General features: G+C 47.7%; 1 protein-coding gene across 3 annotated transcripts; it reads right to left on the bottom strand.

The window, feature by feature from the left end:
- Positions 1 to 5,425: 5,425 nt before the first annotated feature.
- Positions 5,426 to 17,610, bottom strand: RNF166 (ring finger protein 166). 3 transcript variants are annotated; one of them, XM_061594337.1, is made up of 7 exons: positions 17,229 to 17,604; positions 12,241 to 12,397; positions 11,068 to 11,180; positions 10,786 to 10,900; positions 9,046 to 9,153; positions 8,226 to 8,258; positions 5,426 to 6,942 (listed from the first exon to the last, which is right to left on the bottom strand). In XM_061594337.1, exons 1-6 carry the CDS (start codon positions 17,429 to 17,431, stop codon positions 8,226 to 8,228), a joined length of 729 nt encoding a protein of 242 aa, XP_061450321.1. In that variant the 5' UTR covers positions 17,432 to 17,604; the 3' UTR covers positions 5,426 to 6,942. The 3 variants fall into 3 exon arrangements, with proteins under 3 accessions (XP_061450321.1, XP_061450320.1, XP_061450322.1); XM_061594336.1 differs by lacking the exon at positions 8,226 to 8,258 and having other exon boundaries at positions 17,229 to 17,606; XM_061594338.1 differs by lacking the exons at positions 8,226 to 8,258; positions 9,046 to 9,153 and having other exon boundaries at positions 17,229 to 17,610.
- Between the last annotated feature and the right edge of the window lie 438 nt (positions 17,611 to 18,048).

Genomic DNA, 18,048 nt, shown 5'->3' with positions numbered 1-18,048 from the left:
CCATAGCTTAGCAACAGAGTCCCCGCTTTGCAACTAAAGGTGCCAGGCTCCATCCCAGGGAGACCAGTCTGAAACCAATCCAGTGATGGGAAACCAGTGGCCAACCTGGCGCCCTTCAGATTTTGTTGGACTTTAAACTCCCATCGTCCGTGGTCGGCATGGCCAATGACCAGAGATGATGAGAGTTGGAGTCCAACATCTGGAACACCACAAGGTTCACATCCTTGCTATGGACAATGCTGGGCTTTCCAACCTAGTGACCTCCTGATGCCTTGGACTACAACTCCCATCAGCCCCAACCAGCACAGCCATGCTGGCTGCGGCTAATAGGAGTGGTAGTCCAAACCATCTAGAGGGCATCAGGTTGGGGGCAGCTGTTGAATGCTAAATAGCACTTAATAAGCACTTGGGGGATGCCCGTGGCTTAGTGGCAGGGCATCTGTCTGGCATGCAGAATGTCCCCAGTTCAATCGCCAATGGCATCTCTAGGTAGGACTGGGAGAGGCCCCTCCCTGAAGCCCTGGAGAGCTGCTGCCAACCAGTGCGGACAATACTGAGCTAGATGGATCAATGTTATGAATCAGTAGAAGGCAGTTTCCTCTGTTCCTCTTTATAGTGTGGGTTGTATTCAGTAAAGTCCTACTCAGAGAAGTTCCATTGAAATTCATGTGCCTGTTAGTCATGTCTATTAATTTCAGTGGCACTACTCTGAGTAGAGCTGGCAATGAACACCGCACTGTATTTCCAAAGAACTTCATATAGGTAACCTAGTTGAATCCTTACTCCACCCCTATAAGGCAGGCCAGTGTCACCACCACATTACAGAGGGGTGTGGTTAAGGCTTACTATGTGCATTCATGGCAGTAGCAAGACTTGAACTGGGGCCTCACTGCAATCCTGTCCATACTTACCTAGGATTAAGCCCCAATGGGTCTTATTTCTGAGTAAGTACACCTAGAATTGCATCAGCAGCCACTACACTGCTCTGGCTGTCCACCACTGACATGGATATGGTCTGAAGGCACATGAGGCCACCGCCTTGGTGAAGCTAAGCTGGTCTGGGCCAGGTCAAAGGCTGGATGGGAGACCCCTGGGAACCACATGTCCCTTAATGAAGGAAAGGTGGGATATAAATGTAAGAAAATAAATAAATTAGCCCAACACAAATTCAAGTTGGCAACGGTGAGCTTCTGAGAACACTCTGTCAGCTAATCCACTGTTCCAAGCACCACCCCATAACATCATTCCAACACCCCATGCAAGTATTCACAATCAGGATTTCTCAACATAGACTGGAGTTTTCCACTGACCTCTGTGCACATTCAGGAGACAGGCAGGAAACTGCAAAGGGGCTCAGGAGCAGGGTGAAGTTTAATGAAGTCATTAAGCACTCTGGCCTCATTAAAGCAACTCGACAAAAGAGACAAGGCCTCGATGATTATGGCTGCTTGAAGAAGCCCTGGAATGGGGCTGTGCTGTTGACAGAAGGCCAGGCGGGAGATAAGATGCCCAGAGAGTCCTGCGTCACCCCCGATAATAAAAAGGGGCCGTCTGAGCAGTGATACAGCTGCCGGGCAGGCAGGGGAGAGACTGAAAACATGAGATTGAAGAGGGGCCCACGCTGGTGAACAAAATCCCAAGCTTGTGAGTTCCCCAAGTGGGAGCCAATGAGTCGGCCTGGTGGCGTGTTTGGGAAAAGGAGGGACCCTGGTCTGAGCCAGGCTTATCACAGCTGGAAGTCAAAACTGTTTTGGCAGTCCAGAATTGTCAGGGAATAGCGGTTTGTATCTTTGTCTTGATTTACTCTCATAACCAACCTGTTCTGACAGGTAGTAATATTCCCATTTTACAGATGGGGAAGCAAGGACAACAGATAGCAAAACTCCAAGACTATGCATTGAATATGGGGCTATGACAAGGAGGGAATGCAGATCTACACCCAGCACTCTCACACTGGCTCCCAGTTTTATCTGCTGCAAAGATCCAGCTTGTCAAAGAGTATTTGAATGGGAATGAGGAAAGGGAGCGATTAGAGATAGGGAGGCTGTAGAGTGCAAGGGACTACAGTGACTGTGGGAGAGGTACAAAAAGTTGCACCGGAGATTCCCCTTCTAAACATACAAAGTCTTGCTCAGCCCTTCTTTCATATCTGGAATCCCTGCAAAATCACACTCACACATTTCCATGGTTTCTTCTGCAACAGTGAAGTCTACAAAACTTGATTCCCCCTTTGTGGAGATTCTCAGGATATTTGATTTAAAGGCAAGTTGCACATCAGTCACATAAATGAATGGGGTGGGGGGAAGCAGGCCCAGTGTACTTCCCCTACAGAGTTGCAACAAAAGCATGCATTTCCACGTCGACATCAATTCACCTCGGCCAGTACATATTACTCAAAATAATCTGGGTTAAGTAAACAGAAACAATTAGTATGTTTTCATTAAGCAGAATGAGGAAGCAATTTTTTATCTGTGTATGAAAAGTGGTACATAAAACTTGTGATTTTAGAAATGTTCTTTTAACATTTCACACACACACTCACACTCCTCACCCCAAACACTAACACTAATCCCATGTGTGGAGGTTTTTTCCTTCAGTGGACCTGGCCCTTAGTTAGGGATCACCAAGATGGTGCCTGCTGATGCAATTCCTGGCACCCAGATCGTCCTTGCCTTACAATGAAAATAGTCTTGAAAGCAGCGTTCTATTGTAGCCAACAGAACAGGTTGTGAGGTAGGTGTGCTTGTGTGTGTCTATCAGGCACAATAGTTTCTCCAGTTTAAAAATGTACCCACAGGTGCAGAAAGGCTGGTAACTCCCAATTTATAATTTCCAGCCAGAGTAAGCACATTAGGCTCTTGCAGCAAAAACAGTTTTGTGCCAGTCTAAGCTTTCATGGGCTGCAATCCATTTCATCGAATGCATGAAGTATTATCCTGAGTGCATGTGTATGATACCACTCAGGAGGGGGTGGACTGTTCACACAGTTTCTGTGAGTCTCACTGTTTAGTTGCCACCCTCCCCAATAAGTACACACGTGTGATTTTTTTATATCATGCACTTGTAACTGAGGATGACACTTCATGCATCTGATGCACAACAAAATCCATGAATGCTTATGGCATCAAATGTCTGCCACGTGCCACACCACAGGTGCCAATTGTGTAAGGAGCCAATAGATTAATTTGTCGTTTTTTGGTAGGATTTAAATGGTACCAGAGATAAATATATCTTATTGTGGCTTGATTTGGGTCTCCGAGATAAACTATTTTTTCCCTATTTTGTACCTGTGCTGGGTCTTTTTGTAGCCTGAACCTTAATCAGCTAGAACAAACTTTTTGCAATGGCCAGTCACCAACTTCCTAAGGGTTTATGTGTGTTTTTTGGCTCTGGATAACTTTGCTGGAAAAGCATTTAAGTATTGTTCCGATTATTATTTTGGCAGTTTATGCCAGCCTTCCTCAACCTGGCACCCTCCAGATGCTTTGGATAACTCCTCCTGTCAACTTCAGCATCAAACATGGCTGCGCTAGCTGGGGCTTATTGGGAGCTGTAGTCCAAAAGATCTGGAGGGCACCAGATTGGGGAAGGTTATTCTATGCAAACAGTAAGGGGCCCCCAAGACTCTGGTGTACAATTAGCAATTCTTCTCCCATGAGGATCTTACTCTCATCCTTTTTCAACCCCGTGCCTAGTATGAGTGACCTTGGCAAGCCAGCTCACTTGGGGAGATTCAGACCTCAGGTGTGTGTGTGCCTCACTACCCGAAGGCTGGAAAACCTACGTGGCAGTGCAAGGGTTTAAGTCTGCTTGCATTCCAAAGCCATTTGGAACTGGTTCCAATGCGTGACTTCAGCCAAAGACATCTGGAGCAGGACATGAACAAGGAAGAATTGCACACTGGGCAAGAGTAGAGGCGAGTCTGCTGCACCCCCTGGTGGAAGCTGTGTTGGCTGCAGCACAATGTTTTTGCCTGAACCTCAACATTTGTGTTAGGTAGGAAGAGTAAATTAGCCCAGATATACAGATGTAACAGAATGAGGCAATAGAGTGTGGACTGCAGCACATGAGATTGCAGGGAGGGGCAGCAGCTCTGAATTCTCCCCCACATAAAAAAACTAGAATAAAAATTGCACATGGGGAGAGGTTCTAGCTCAGGGTCATCCCGGTGTGCTAGAGTTCAAACTGCAAGGAGTTCAAGTAGGAGCATTCAGAAATGTAATCGCTCACCTGCAAGGTGAAGGGGTACATTCCATTCTCCACACACCCCCAACCCTTCCTGAAGTTTCCAACTCATTCTGCCGTAGGCATTCTAGTTCTCTTTGTGCCCAAGCCTTCATTCGCAATACTCTCTGGATCTTTTAAATATCACCATCTTTCCTCCACAAGTGCTTGAGAATCAGCCTTGCACCAGAACAGGATGTGCGAGAATCAGTCAAGGCCACCGTTCCCCTGCCAATAATACAACTTCCAATTCCACCTACAGTCCAGGAGTGAACTTTTGGAACACGAGAGCCAGCCATGGAGCAAGATTTTTCTGCCTGCAGTTCTGATACTGTGCTACTCTACTAATCAGCAAGTCTCTCGCCCAATCATGTTATGTCCAAACAAACTCTTTCTGAAGATGCTTTCATCTGCCATGTACAGGAGACACATTAGGAAGGCAAGGAGGTCAGAGCAACTTCTGGTAGGCAAAGAGTTTGATGGGCTCTTAAACTTGACAGAGATGCTCATGGCCAAGTCCCTGAGCATTTTTCATGTGCGTGGGGAACAAAAATGCTGATAGAGGCAACAACAGAGCAACAGCTATCCTGGCTGCTATGATGTTCTAGGACAGAGGGGGGAACCTGGGCTCCCCCAGATGTCTGCCCACTGGTATGACACCAGAAAGATTGTCTCACCTCTTATATACCCATTCAATCCCTACACCCTGCAGGTGAGGGCCTCCTGCAGATACCATCTTATCAGGAAGTCTGTTCTGCACAATATTGGAATCAAGCCTTTAGTGTTGTGGTAGCTAGAGGTGCCATCTCTGTTGTCTTTCCAGTGCCTACTGAAGACCTTCTGCTTTCAACAAGCTTTTTAAGTAGAAATCTTCATTCCAAGTCTGCATTTGTACTGGAATTGTTTTTAGATGTTTTAATTGTTTTATTCTTTGTGTGTTTGTCACACTGGGTGCCTTTGAGAGGAAGGGTGGGGTTAATAATAATAATAATAATGAAGAAGAAGAAGAAGGCTGGGGCTGACGGCAGTTGAGAGCCAACAGAGAAACGGGTTCCCTAACCCTGTTCTTGTGCTTGGATGGCTGGCAGAATAATCCACACAAGAGGTCGCATAAAGCCCCGTGCCTTTGTCGACAGGATGTGCAATGAAATGACTGCTTAAGTGGACTCTTTGTATTGGAGACATATAAAGACACCAAATGTTGCAGCTTATTCACAGCTTTTTATTTCAAGTCGACTTTGGACCCACGGATCCATGAGCGTAACACCTGGACGATAAAACCTTGCAGTACCTCACAGCAGTGGTGGCGAGTAACAGCTTAAGACAACCTGAAATGCCCCCCCCCCTCTCTAGCTTCTAAAAAGGAATGGTTATTACTTGGAGAAAAATAAACCTGAAAGGTGGTTTCAACAAATATCTTTTTCTTTAGTGAGAGGGAGGAGGGAAGATCTCCAAACTATGACAAAAAGAAGCCAACAGCCATAGTCTTGTTGCTACAGTTAATGAAAGGAAGCCCCTTCTCCACTCCAGGTTCTAGGTCGTCCCCCTTTCCACCAGCCTGAAATTCTTGAATACATACCTTTTTTTCTTTAAAAAATATACTTTAAAAAATAATGCTCCATAAAAATACTATTGTTCCTAGTCAAACACAGATTGCAATATCAAGAGTTAACTGTTTTGTTTTTCTCTCTATAAAATGTGAAAACAGTATTGTCACACTGATAGATGTAGAAAAAAAACCCCACAGAGAGAACTTGCAAACCAGCCTTCCCCAACCCTGGTGCCTTCAGATGTTTAGGACCAAAACTTCCAGCCAGCGCTGATGATGGGAATCATGAGGTACAGATCAGCTGGAGGGCATCTGGTTGGGGAAAGCTGAATGCAGTTACCCCAAAAGCTGGTACAAAATGAGCAAGGTCATTTGGGGTGGGGGTCAAGGGGAATGGGAGAGAAAGAGTTGGCTGAATGCTTGTGGTTAGGAATGACTTCCTAGACTGAGTCAGGGATTCCAGATCCTTTTGAAATGCCTTTGAGCACTTCCATGCACTCACAACGTTCGCTGCCTTACAGTTGCAATGGCTGAGCCAGAAACAACTTGCGTCCAACGAGGCAATAAATATTCCTACAAAGTTTCAATGTCCCATGCTTCTTTGTTTTTGTTTCAAATTAAAAACAAAAACCCAAACAAGTTAACAAAAACACAGGCAATCTTTAAAAAAAAGTTTAAACTACAGAGTTCCCCACAAAATGCATTGTTGCTATATAAACCGCAAACAGGACGAGGGCTGACGGCGCTAAAATCTTAGTAAAAGCATCTTCATAAAATATACCCTCTGCGCTGAAGTTACGTGTGGAATGTCCAACCAGAAGTACAAAGTGGGTTCGACCGACAGTTCCAAGTGGGTGCGGCAGGGGGTGCTCCGCATTGCCCCATCCAGATGGTTGCCCCCCCAATCGAATCCTCTCACCTCTCTGCTCTGAAAAAGAAGGAAGAGTCCACCTCACTCAAGGCAGCGGGACGGAAGCCGAGGACATGGGTTGCCTACTCACTAGATGACGGCAGAGGAAGGGTAAGTGGTGTGCCTCCCCACTGTGAGGAAAAAGGCCAGGAAGAGCCCAGAATAGTCCACATCTGCCACCCGACAGCTGCCCTCAGTTCTCAGAGAGGGAGAGCGCCAGAGCAGCTTGTAGTGCGGCTTCTTCATCTATGTTGTAGTCCTGGAAGCAAGGAAGACAAAATTGAGGGGAATCAAGTGGAAGCATTTATCTTACCCATCCCATGTCACTTTCTTCACACTTCCCTTTCATCCTCCCAACAACCCTGCGAGGTCGGCTGGGCTGAACGAAAACAACTGGCCCAAGATCAGCCACTGAGCTTCATGAGTGAACTGGCATTTGAACTCAAGCCTCCCTGTCTTGACACTCTAACCATTATACTGGCGACAAAAAGGGGAAAAAGGGCTTGGTAGAAGATTAAAATCTCAACCAAATTTAGCACGTTTGGAAAGTCAACCTCTAATCCACAACTCAGAATTTATATTCCGCTGTCAACTTAGGGCGGTGTCCATCTAAGTCATATGCTGAGCAGAACCACTGAAATCAAGTTAGTCATGACAAATTTAAATCTAATGATTTCAGTGAAGCTACTTTGAGAAAGATTTAGATGGATTCTAAATGGATGAGATTAGGTGGAATGAGCAGAAATCGGATGCAACTGAGACAAGAAGGGAAGGGTTTTCTAGATGCACCACTCCAAGGCCTTGGCCAATGGTTTTCAGCAAAATTCAAGTAGGTCCTTGATCTCTTTTGCACCAAGAAGATAGCCAAACAACCAGAACATGCAAGATAGAATTTTAACCCTGTTCTGTAGCAAAGAGACTGTGGGTCACAAGCTATCTGCTGCAACCTCATCCTGCGATACTTGCTCAGCTTCCCTGAGTTTTCCTAAGGCATCATGGCACATGCTTTTATCTTTTCAGCCATAAGGGCTAGGAACTTCATTTATTAAAAGACAGAGAGAGCGCTATGAGTATCAGAATCCTGAATTCTACACTTGCATAGTGCAATTAGAGATGCAGACCCACCCACTCCTGTGTGAAATTGTCCCTGTGATGTGCCAGGAGTTCCCTACAAGGCTCTGCTGGCCCCTGGAGGTCACTAGTCAGTCACTCAGCTGGTTCACTTAGTCCAGACTTCCCTTGACACTCTCCAAAACAAGCTCTCCTTTTGTTTACTTGGTAGTGTAATTCATAGGAACACAGGAATCTTCCTTGCACTAAGTCAGACCCTGAGTTCATCTAACTCAGTATCGTCTAGGCTGACTGGCAGCAACTCTCTGGGATTTCAGGTGGGGAGTCTCTCACAGCCCTACCTGGAGGGGGCAGGGATGGAACCTGGGGCTTTCTGCATGCAAAGCAAACATTCTACCACTGAGCTACGGCCCTTCCCCTAAAGGGCCTAAATTTAAAAAGTGTGTATGTGTGAGAAAGAGATCTACTAACCTAGAATCCTCCAGACCAGAACACCAGAGTTCCCTGGGAAGAGGGATTGATTGTTAAACCATTCTGACAACGGCAGTTCTGTGAGGGGAATGGGGGGCTCCTAGGAACTCTCAGCGCCCTTCACAATCTACAGTTTCCAGGATTCTTTGGGGGAAAGCCATGGCAGTTTAAAGTGGTATGAGAGCTTTGGCTATGGGGCGGTATACAAATGCAATCAATCAATCACTCAATCAATCAATAATGTATGGTGCAGATAAGCCCAAGTGAGAGAGAGACTATAAGGAAGCTTATAGCTCACTGACTAGCCATATCCCCACTCATTACACTCTGCATGACCCGTGCCCTGGTTCTAGGAGATGGAAGAACCATTTTCCACACAGCTGTTCACATCAAGTCGTGCATATTATTCCAAGGGAAAGAGAAAAGTAAATCTACCCATTCAGGCATGAGCTTATGCTGCTCTGCCTACAGGCATCATTTCCAGGTTTTCTAACAGGGAAGTCACCTTATACAAGCCGGATAGAAACAGCACCTTCCTGAGTTCACAAGTGGAAAGACTCTGGAATTGCTGGTACAACCCCACCAACCCAGTATCAAAGATTATTTCTATGCTGCTTTTGAGCCCAAAGCCCCCACCACATCCAACATATTAAAACTTAATGCAACAAAATGCAAAGTGCAAACAATCCAAACAAGCAACGCTGCAGCCCTAATTGCCAACCACCCTGCCTCCCCCCCCAGCAATCTTTAGCCTCATGCCAGGGCTCCTGACCACCAACTAAGGCAGCCCAGGTGTTAAGTCTCCCAGCAAGGTACCCACCACAAAGGTGTCGTAGGAAAACTTGTGCCTGTGCAGGAGATGTTGGAGGAAGTTGGCGCTCTTATAGCTGGGGTCACCCCAAGGCATGGCGGAACAGACTGGGCATACCTGCAGTTGGGGGGTGGGGGATGAGAAGAAGAGGAGGATGGTCAACTCAGATGGAATAGAATCACATTAGTCAATCTAAAGCAACAAGATGGCACCCTAAGGCAACAATGAGATTCTCTCTCTCTCTCTCTCTCTGACACACACACAAATGTGTACACGTAACTTCTTGGGAACATCATCCTATGATTTATTTGATTAAATAATTGCTTATCCTGCTCTTCCACACAAAAAGTCTCCAAAGCAGCCTCCAAATCACCAAACAAAAAAGGAGTCCTCTGCTGCCCTCAGGCTTACAACTTACAAAGACATGACACACGCACACACAAATGGATTGGGAGGCGCAAACAGGCAAACTCAGCTACAAGTCCTTAGTCAGACGTTATTTTGATGACCAGGTGGGATGGGAAACCTTAAGGAGAGAGGAAGCACCAAAAACTCTGGTCTCTCAGCCGCAGCAGTGAGTGGCCTGCACCCTTTCTCTCCCTTCCTGGGCTGCAGCCATTATTGAATAATAGATTCTTGCTGTGCTGCCTGCAAGAATTCAGTTCAGAAAATACGGCAAACTCCCGCCTTGCTATCCAGCAAGCACCTCAACGGCAATGCAGAAAAGGCTTCCATGTCTTCTTACGAGAGGCAAAAGCCGGCTCTGAGGCAAAACCTCCACTTCCCACAGCACACACCTGGTTTCCCTTACAATTTACTCCTAGGAAGCCGCCTTTAACGTTCAGACCACTGGTCCATCTACTGCAGAACTGTCTGCACTGACCGGCAGCAGCTCTCCAGCATTTCAAGCGAGGGACATTCCAAGCCCTACATGGAGACTTCTTCAGGCAAAGCGGATGCACTCCCACTGAGGCTACGGCCCTTCCGATGTTGATACTTGTCATCAGCAACAGAAACATAAGGAGCGCAAGCAATTATCTCCCAAAAAGTACTTACACCCTACTTTCCTTTTGGAACCCAGACATCCAAAGGAGCTAACTACGGCATATGCCTGCACACGTCAAGTAAGTTAGAGTAGTCAACTCTAACAAGCAAAGAATGAACAACAAGACGCTTCTCTCCAGCACCTCATTCCAAGCTGCTTTCAAAAAACCTGACACCGAATTAACAGGATCCCAAAATGTAGTTTCTGGACTGATGGAAAGTGGGCCATGAAAGAGAATGGCTAGCCTAACACTTGGTGTCACCCTCTACAGGACGCATCTCCTTCTCTTTTCTTCTGTAGCAGAAAAGGGTCGCCACACTGCCCCTGCCCATTTGAGAGGATGAACAGAGAGTACATGAAGCAGAAATAGGCAGAGCACTACTCTATGCCTGGAAGCAGATGTGCATGCACCCACCGACTCTGCACCAGGAAACAAATCAAACATGGACACACACACCCCACCTGAAGAGGACACTTTCCCCTTCCGTAGCAGAAGAGGTGCATTTATTTAACGGATTTCAGTTCACAATCTCAGTAGCAGATAACTCAGGCTGTGGTGCAGGCAGGGCCATTCAGGGAGGAGATGAGTAAACACCCACACTGGCCATTCCTAGCGCTTCCCCTTTCTCAGATATCCAGTCTTGACTGTTCCCAGCCTGCTGTTCGTTTAGCTGTGACACCAGATTCACACAACTGCCACTCACCACTTTGTTGGGGTCATTGCGGTGGTTTTCCATGCAATGTTTCACAAGCTCTTGCTGGTCCAGGTTCCTCGCTCCGCAATAGGGGCACACAAATGTCGACCGATTGGGGATATTGCTGTAAAAGAGGGCAGAAATCCGGCAGGGTCACCCAGGCGAACGGCACCTATGGGCAGCTTGCAAACGCTCCCTTTCAAAACAAAAGCCAAACTGCAATCATGGCTCACTCAGAGAGCCTTCAAACTACCACCCTGTCAGCTGCTCCAACTGGTGGAGACTAGGTACCTGGGAATGGGCTGGGAAGTTGGAACAACGGGAACAAACTTTGGACAGTTGGCCATCTGTTCCTGAACTTTAGCACAGGATGTGATGTGGGACCTCATCTTTGCAAGGGTCACCTGGAAAACAAAAGACAAAGGGATTCAGCAGGTGACTATTTAATCTTTTTTAGCTCCCGGCAGCTCAGAATAATTCAGGAGGGGTTAGTGCCTTAGCGCAGCAAGGTTCAGTGTTTACTTCTGATTCCTCTCCTTTCTTCTCCTGACCCCCCTCCCATCCGGCAAACAAGGAAAACCTTGCCTGAACTGGCAGAGCAGATGAGACCAGGAACCTGCAATCATTCGCTACGGAGGTTGGAGAAAACTGGCTCTAAGGAGGAAGGGAGAGGTCTTAACCCGTCCTCCAACTGGACCTGGTTCCTAGTGGACAGAGGACCGTGGGAGGGTGACAGAAGTAGAAAGCAGCAGAAATATGAAATTATACAAGTCTATAGAATCACAGGGAAGGAAAGAACCCATCTGGCTGAAACTTCTTCTCCAAAGCAAGCCCAGTCTTGTCATCATTTGATTAATCTATGCCATCTGAGTGCCACCGATGGCGCAAAGAAAAGGACTTGGGTCATGTGCTGCGGAGCTGAGCCAAGCTGTATACCACAGGAGAAAGAAAGGCAGGGGGGAGAGATATTACAGGGGAAAGTGGGTTTCCTCCCCCTTTCAGAATGCAATAGGTTTATAAACTATTTTTCTTCCTAAGAATGCACTGTATCCCCTGAATTCAGGTAATTATTGTACATCAATTACGTACACTCTTTGACTCTGTAGTCATGCTGCCCCCTGCATTACTGTATCAGGTTTGATTCTTGGTGTTGTGGCCACTTTAAAGCTGCAAAGGAACTTCACTTAAAAACCTTCAGGTATGGGGAACCTTGGGCCTGCCAGATGTTGCTGAACTGAACACCCATCAGCTCAGCCAAGCAAGGTTAATGGCCAGGGATAATGGGAGCTGTAGTTCAGCAACATCTGTGGGGGCAAAGGTTCCCCACCCCTGACTCAGTCAGCCAGAGAGGCGGAAGTGATGTGTACATCCTGAGCACCACATTTCCCAGCCACTTCCTGGTAGTTCTAAACTTGGCATGGGATGATCTGCCCTCGGCCACATGCAAGCAGGTCTTGAGAGTACCTTTTTGTTGCAGCCCCGGCAAGGAGCCTTGAAGGAGGAGAGCTGCTTCTCCATGCTGGAGGCCTTCTCCACCTTTTTGGGGTCAAAGGGCATGCGGCAGAGCGGGCAGAGGGGAGATGGCACTTGGAGGCACGGCTGCAGACATTCCCCGCAGAATCTGGAAGAGAAACAGATTTTATTCTGCAAGCTCTGGGGGAAACACACGCACGCACTCTTATCTTCAGCAAATCCAACAAGGGGGCTGGCTGTAAGCTTCTCCCAGGATAAGAGCACTGACAGGCCTCCAGCCAAAGGGAGGCCCTGAAAACATGGAGCAGCTATTGACAAATCAACTCTCTATATGCCCTAGATGATGACGTGTGCACAGATTCATTAACAGGGTATTTTCGGTATCTGTGGGGCATACGGCAGAAGGTGGCCTGGCCTTAAAGCATGAAAGAAGAAGCCTCAAGAAATTTGAGGCTTTCTACATCACAAGTAAAATGCTCCATTGTATCCTGAAGTCTACAGAGCACCAGCAGAATTTCTGGAATGCCACAGGGGGCCCACCACTTGCTCAGAGACAGAAAAACCCAACTTGTAGCCATTTGTGCATCTCACATCAATGAGCTGCTGGTTAGCACTTGCACAAGCAAGGAAGCCAAAGAGCATTCCTGTGCATCCACCAGGAAATGGATGCCTCTGAACCTGGGATGAGGGATTACAAGAATCTGAGGAATAAACCAAAGACTCTCAGGCTAGAAAACGGCTTTCAGAACCTGGAGTAAAGGAATAGGCCAGAGATGAGGGTTCATTGCAAGCTAGAAGTTCTTTTATGCCTGAAAGCCTTTGATTTGAAGTCAGTGGAAGAAACTCTGCAAAATAACTACTGGAATGGAAATGAAGCTCAGGGCTACAGGAGGGAATGCAAGAGGGAGAAAGGAAAACCCATCATTCCACTTGCAAACATGCTGGCCTTTCAGCAAATTTCACCAGCTCTAAACAACTAACTGGTCACAAGTCAGTTTTCTGCTTCTGCTTCACTCTCCTCCTCCACCACGCAGGTACTGACCTGCATTTCCTGAAAGCAACTACCACCTTTTGAGGGGAAACCTCCAGGGCTGCTCTGCGCTTATCCATGCGCATCTCTATTCCAGAAGACTTCATAAGAGGCAATGCTAAAGGATAAGGCGGACTTTCTCACTGCTAAGTGTAGGATAAAAGGGAGGTTAACCCTTTTACTCCCAGTGTAAATGTTGTGGAAGGAGTGCAAGGCGATGTACAGTAGGGCCCTGCTTACCGGCACTTCGCATTCCGGCGTTTCGCTTCCAATTAGGGGAAATTCCCCGTTTTAAAGCCGTTTTTGCGGCATTTTCGCGCAACGCGCCCCATTATACTCAATGGGTTCCGCTTTACGGCGATTTCCGCTTTACGGCGGCAGTCCGGAATGGAACCTGCCATATAAGCGGGGCCCGCCTGTATAAAATATAACAAGTGGGGCAGCTTTGGCCCTCTGGATGCATCCCTGGCCATTGGCCACACTTGCTGGGGCTGATGGGCATTGTAGCTCAGCGACATCAGGTGAGCCAAAGATTCCCCACACCTGAAACACAGAAAGGACCCACTCACTGCCTGGAGCGTTTCCAATCTATATTAGCCAGCCACGATTGGGATTGGGGAAGGAGAGGATCAATGACTGATAAAATAACTGGCTACCAATCAATTTCTGGGAACACTTCAAAATGCTGGTTCTATAACCCATAAAACCCCAAACAACTTGGGACCTGGGCACTTAAAGAACCATCTTCTCCCACAGGAGCTTGCCTGGCTATTAAGATTACCATTGGAGGCTCTGCTCAGTGACCCTCGCCAACTGAAGCACAGTTGATGGAGACAGGAAACAAGGCCTTTCCAGTTGTGGCACCCTTTCTCTGGAGAGCTACAGCTGAAGATCAGCCAGCAGCTAAGTTTTAATTAATAGATAAATGAAGAGTGGCGATGGGGTACCAAATGCTGATGCAGAGACGAAAAGGTGACAGCCTCTTCCGTTTTGTGACATTTGCCTGGGAATGGAGGTCATATTAGGCCTCTGAACAGCCATGAAGTAACAGCCAAGGTGACCCACTTCAAAAACATCCTGCTTACACAGCAGTTAAGGCAGCTCAGGCAGAAGAGAGAACGGAAGCTCCAAGATCCTCCTGTTTTTCAGACTAGAAGCTTAACCAACTGTAGCACAAGCCTATTTTCAGAACATAGGTGCAGAGAAGGGCTTCCTTCTGCTTCAGGCTATTGTTCTGGTTGCAGAGAATCTAGCTGTGCTCATCCACCAAGGTCAATGAGATTAAGGTACAAGGTTGGTGTTTTCAAATAAATGTCCTAGAGAGTCATTTTGGGAGGACCTTAAAAGCAGCTGAAAAGCAGCAGAGTCACCATCAACATCATCAGCCGCAGCAGCCATGTAATTTTGTTAATCAGTCGCTTAAGGTTGCTCCCTCAGATGTCAATTTTTAAATTACTTGTATTCATTTTATGACAATTTAAAGAATATAAATGGAGAGTTTTCAAAGTAACAAATAGTGTGTGTGTGTGTATATATAATAATAACAATATAAAAACCACATGTACATCAATCACAATTCTCCTGGCAATGCATTTTACTTTTGTCATCATCTCTGCCCTAAATTAATTTAGGGATTAAGCTGCCAGCTGTTACACGCAAAAACAACAGAAAATACAACTGGCTATTTATTAGAGTCAACAGAACTGCTCACCCCCTTTTGCCCTAGTACATGGTCCTCATCTATCATGTCAATCATCTTCCACAGCCTTTCCCAGCCTGGTGCCCTCCAGATGTTTTGGACTACAACTCCCATCAGCCCCAGCATCATACAGCCATGCTGCCTGGGACTGAAGGGAGTCATAGTCCAAAACATCTAGAGGGCGCCAGGTTGGGGAAAGCTGACCAAACTGTATTGACTACTCTGGTGGGCAGTAGCCCTTGCAGGTTTTGCCCACACCTTCTATCCAAGATCCTTTCTAACTGCAGGGGACAGGAACTGAACCAAGGATCTTCCGTGTGCAAAACTGACGCTCCACTGTGGAGCCACAGCCTCTCAGATTTTACACCACTCTGTAGTGCCACAGCATCCTTTTGACTTCTTACTATAGAGACTGACAGATTGTGGAAGAGAGCCTTTTCTCCTCAAGAGAAGCCACTCCTGCGCAGGATTTATCTTCCCTATGAAGACTTTCAGAGGTCTTACAACTCAGAAAAAAAAAGCAACAATGAGTGTTTTGGTTCTACGAAGAGTTTGCAATGCAATCTAAAAGGCAGAGCCATTGCCCATAAGTACACGCTGAAAATGTTCAACAGTTTTAGTAGACAAGTATTGGGAGATCTAAAATTCACTGTATAATTATACAACTGAACAGGGATTTGGTTTTTCAAAGTTTCTGGTCCTCATGTTGTAAGAAGTGTAAAGGCTCCATAACCAAAGAGTATTCCAAGATCTGTATTCATGTGAACAAAGCCTGGGCTCACAACAGACTCCTGCAGGGTCATTCAGGTGGGAAATTCATGTATGCTTTACACAAAAGAATATATTACCCCACTTTTCCTCTTACAAGGGCGTGGGTTCAGTGACATTCTGCAGAGCTATCCCACAGCTATCATCTGTTGGGCTTTCCAGAGCAGGAATTATCTTCCCCTTCATACTGGATAATGGTACAACAGGAAAGCATTGAGTACATCCAGCTCTCCCAAGATTCACACGAAACAGCAATCCACAAGCAAGAAACTCCATTCCTGCACCCTCCTTACTTTGTATAGCAACCACGGCAGCATTATAATACTTGCAGTTTTCTGTCCACTTTCTTTACAGCTGCCACGCACTGGGCCAACATGTTCACTGAACTATTCACTATGATCCTTAGATCCTGTTTCCTGGTCAGTCGCCACCAGTTCACACCCCAGCATTACAAGTTCTCCTCCTCATCCCCCTAACAACCTTCTGCTAGATGAATGAGGGCACATTTCTGCCTACATTCCCCCTATATCTAAACACCCCACACCTGGAGTCACTCCCTCACACCCTTGGTACCCCTCTCAGACCTTCTCCTCCTCTCGCCCCAGCTCAGACAGACATCTAAGAACTTAAGAAGAGCCTGCTGGATCAGGTCAGTGGCCCATCTAGCCTAACATCCTTATCTCAGAGTGGCCAACCAGATGCCAAAGGGAAGCCTGCAAGCAGGACCTGAGTGCAACAGCAGCACTCTCTGCCCTTGTGATTCCCAGCAACTGGCATCTAGAGAAAGCTACATTGCCAGTTGCAGCAGAGGTAGACGCAGCCATCACATAAAGACATAAGAAGAGCCTTCTGGATCAGGCCGGTGGCCCATTTAGCCCAGTATCCTGTTCTCACAGCTGCCAACCAGATGCTCCAAGGGGAAGCCCACAGGCAGGACCTGAGCACAAGAGCACTTCAGAAGGTATTCAGACAGTGCAGGCAGAACATAGCCATCGTGGCTAGTAGCCACTGATAGCCACTTATTTCCCTCCATGAATTTGTCTACGTCTCTTCTAAAGCCGAACGGTTTGGTGGCTGTAACTGCCTCTTGTGGGAGCAAATTGTGGCTATCACCAACCCTCACCGCTCCCCAAGAGACAGACGTTGTTTTCTCTTCTGCCCCTCCCCTCGGACCTACCTCAAAACTGGCAGCATGGTGACAAGTGGAGAGCCGTTGACCCCCTGATATGGCTATGTGGAGCCCTCCCACCCCTTTGCGCACCCTCTTCCCACACATCATGCCTTTACGCACTGCCTTCCCATCCCCTCTCCACTTCCCACCCTCACGCCTTTGCACATCCCTCCTTTGCGCACCCCCATACTTTTGCGCACCCCCTTTTGCACCCCCTCTCCACTTCCCACCCCCACTCCTCATGCCTTTGCACACCCCTCCTTTGCGCACCCCCTTTGCACCCTCCACCCCCACGCCGACCCCTGGCTCACGTGTGCCTGCAGGGGGCGATGCGGACGGGGCGCTGGTAGACCTCCAGGCAAATGGGGCAGCTGAACTGAGCCTCCAGCGCGGCGCCGGCCTCGGGCGGGTGAGGAGGCGGCGGGGCGGGCGAGGGCGAGGCGGTGGCGGCAGTGGGCGCCTCGCGGGACCCGCCCGCGGACACCAGCAGGCTCCGGAACATCGCGGCGGCCATGGAGGACGAGGAGACGGAGGAGACCCCGGACCAGGGAGGCGGAAGCGGAAGCAGGGGACACCAGAGCAGCGCGTCTCATTTGCGTCATCATTCCCGCGACACTCCTTCCCTCCCTCCTTCCTCTCGAAGAAGACCCCGCTGCGGAGGCAATCCGAAGCTTCGGGGCACTCCTCGCGAGAGCTTCTCGGGGACGAGAGGTGGCGTCATACGGGACCGTAGACTAGCAGCTCACACGAGAGCAGAGCTTCCGGGCGCGCGCCGCTCTTTATTTATTTATCAGCGATTTGAAGTTAAATATCGATTACTGTACTCAGTTACTTTTATATCCCACTTTTTCCGCCAGAGAGCTCAAGGTGGTACGTGGCGCTCTCCCTCTCCATTTTATCCTTACAACAACCCTGTGAAGTAGGTTAGGCAACAAGATACAGCCAGAGCTTGGAAAAGTTACTTTTTTGAACTACAACTCCCATCAGCCCTAGCCAGCATGGCCACTGGATTGGGCTGATGGGAGTTGTAGTTCAAAAAAGTAACTTTTCCAAGAAAGAACACCCCTAAACAAGATTCTGCTCCTCAGTGGAGCTGACTGCCTCGGAAGGTGGGACACTCTCCTTAGCGGG

This window comes from Rhineura floridana, chromosome 13, assembly GCF_030035675.1.
Source record: "Rhineura floridana isolate rRhiFlo1 chromosome 13, rRhiFlo1.hap2, whole genome shotgun sequence".
Classification (NCBI taxonomy): Eukaryota; Metazoa; Chordata; class Lepidosauria; order Squamata; family Rhineuridae; genus Rhineura; species Rhineura floridana.
The sequence above is the reverse complement of the archived record's forward strand: the minus strand, read 5'-3'. Positions and strand labels throughout refer to the sequence as shown.

What these genes read in the sequence shown, in the direction of transcription:
- RNF166 (XM_061594336.1), bottom strand. Translation starts at nt 17,431, where the DNA reads ATGGCCGCCGCGATGTTCCGGAGCCTGCTGGTGTCCGCGGGCGGGTCC. An exon ending in GCCGGGGCTGCAACAAAAAG is followed by an intron (nt 11,181 to 12,240) that starts GTACTCTCAAGA and finishes TTTGTTTTCCAG; the next exon opens with GTGACCCTTGCAAAGATGAG. An exon ending in GCAATGACCCCAACAAAGTG is followed by an intron (nt 9,154 to 10,785) that starts GTGAGTGGCAGT and finishes CCCCAACTGCAG; the next exon opens with GTATGCCCAGTCTGTTCCGC.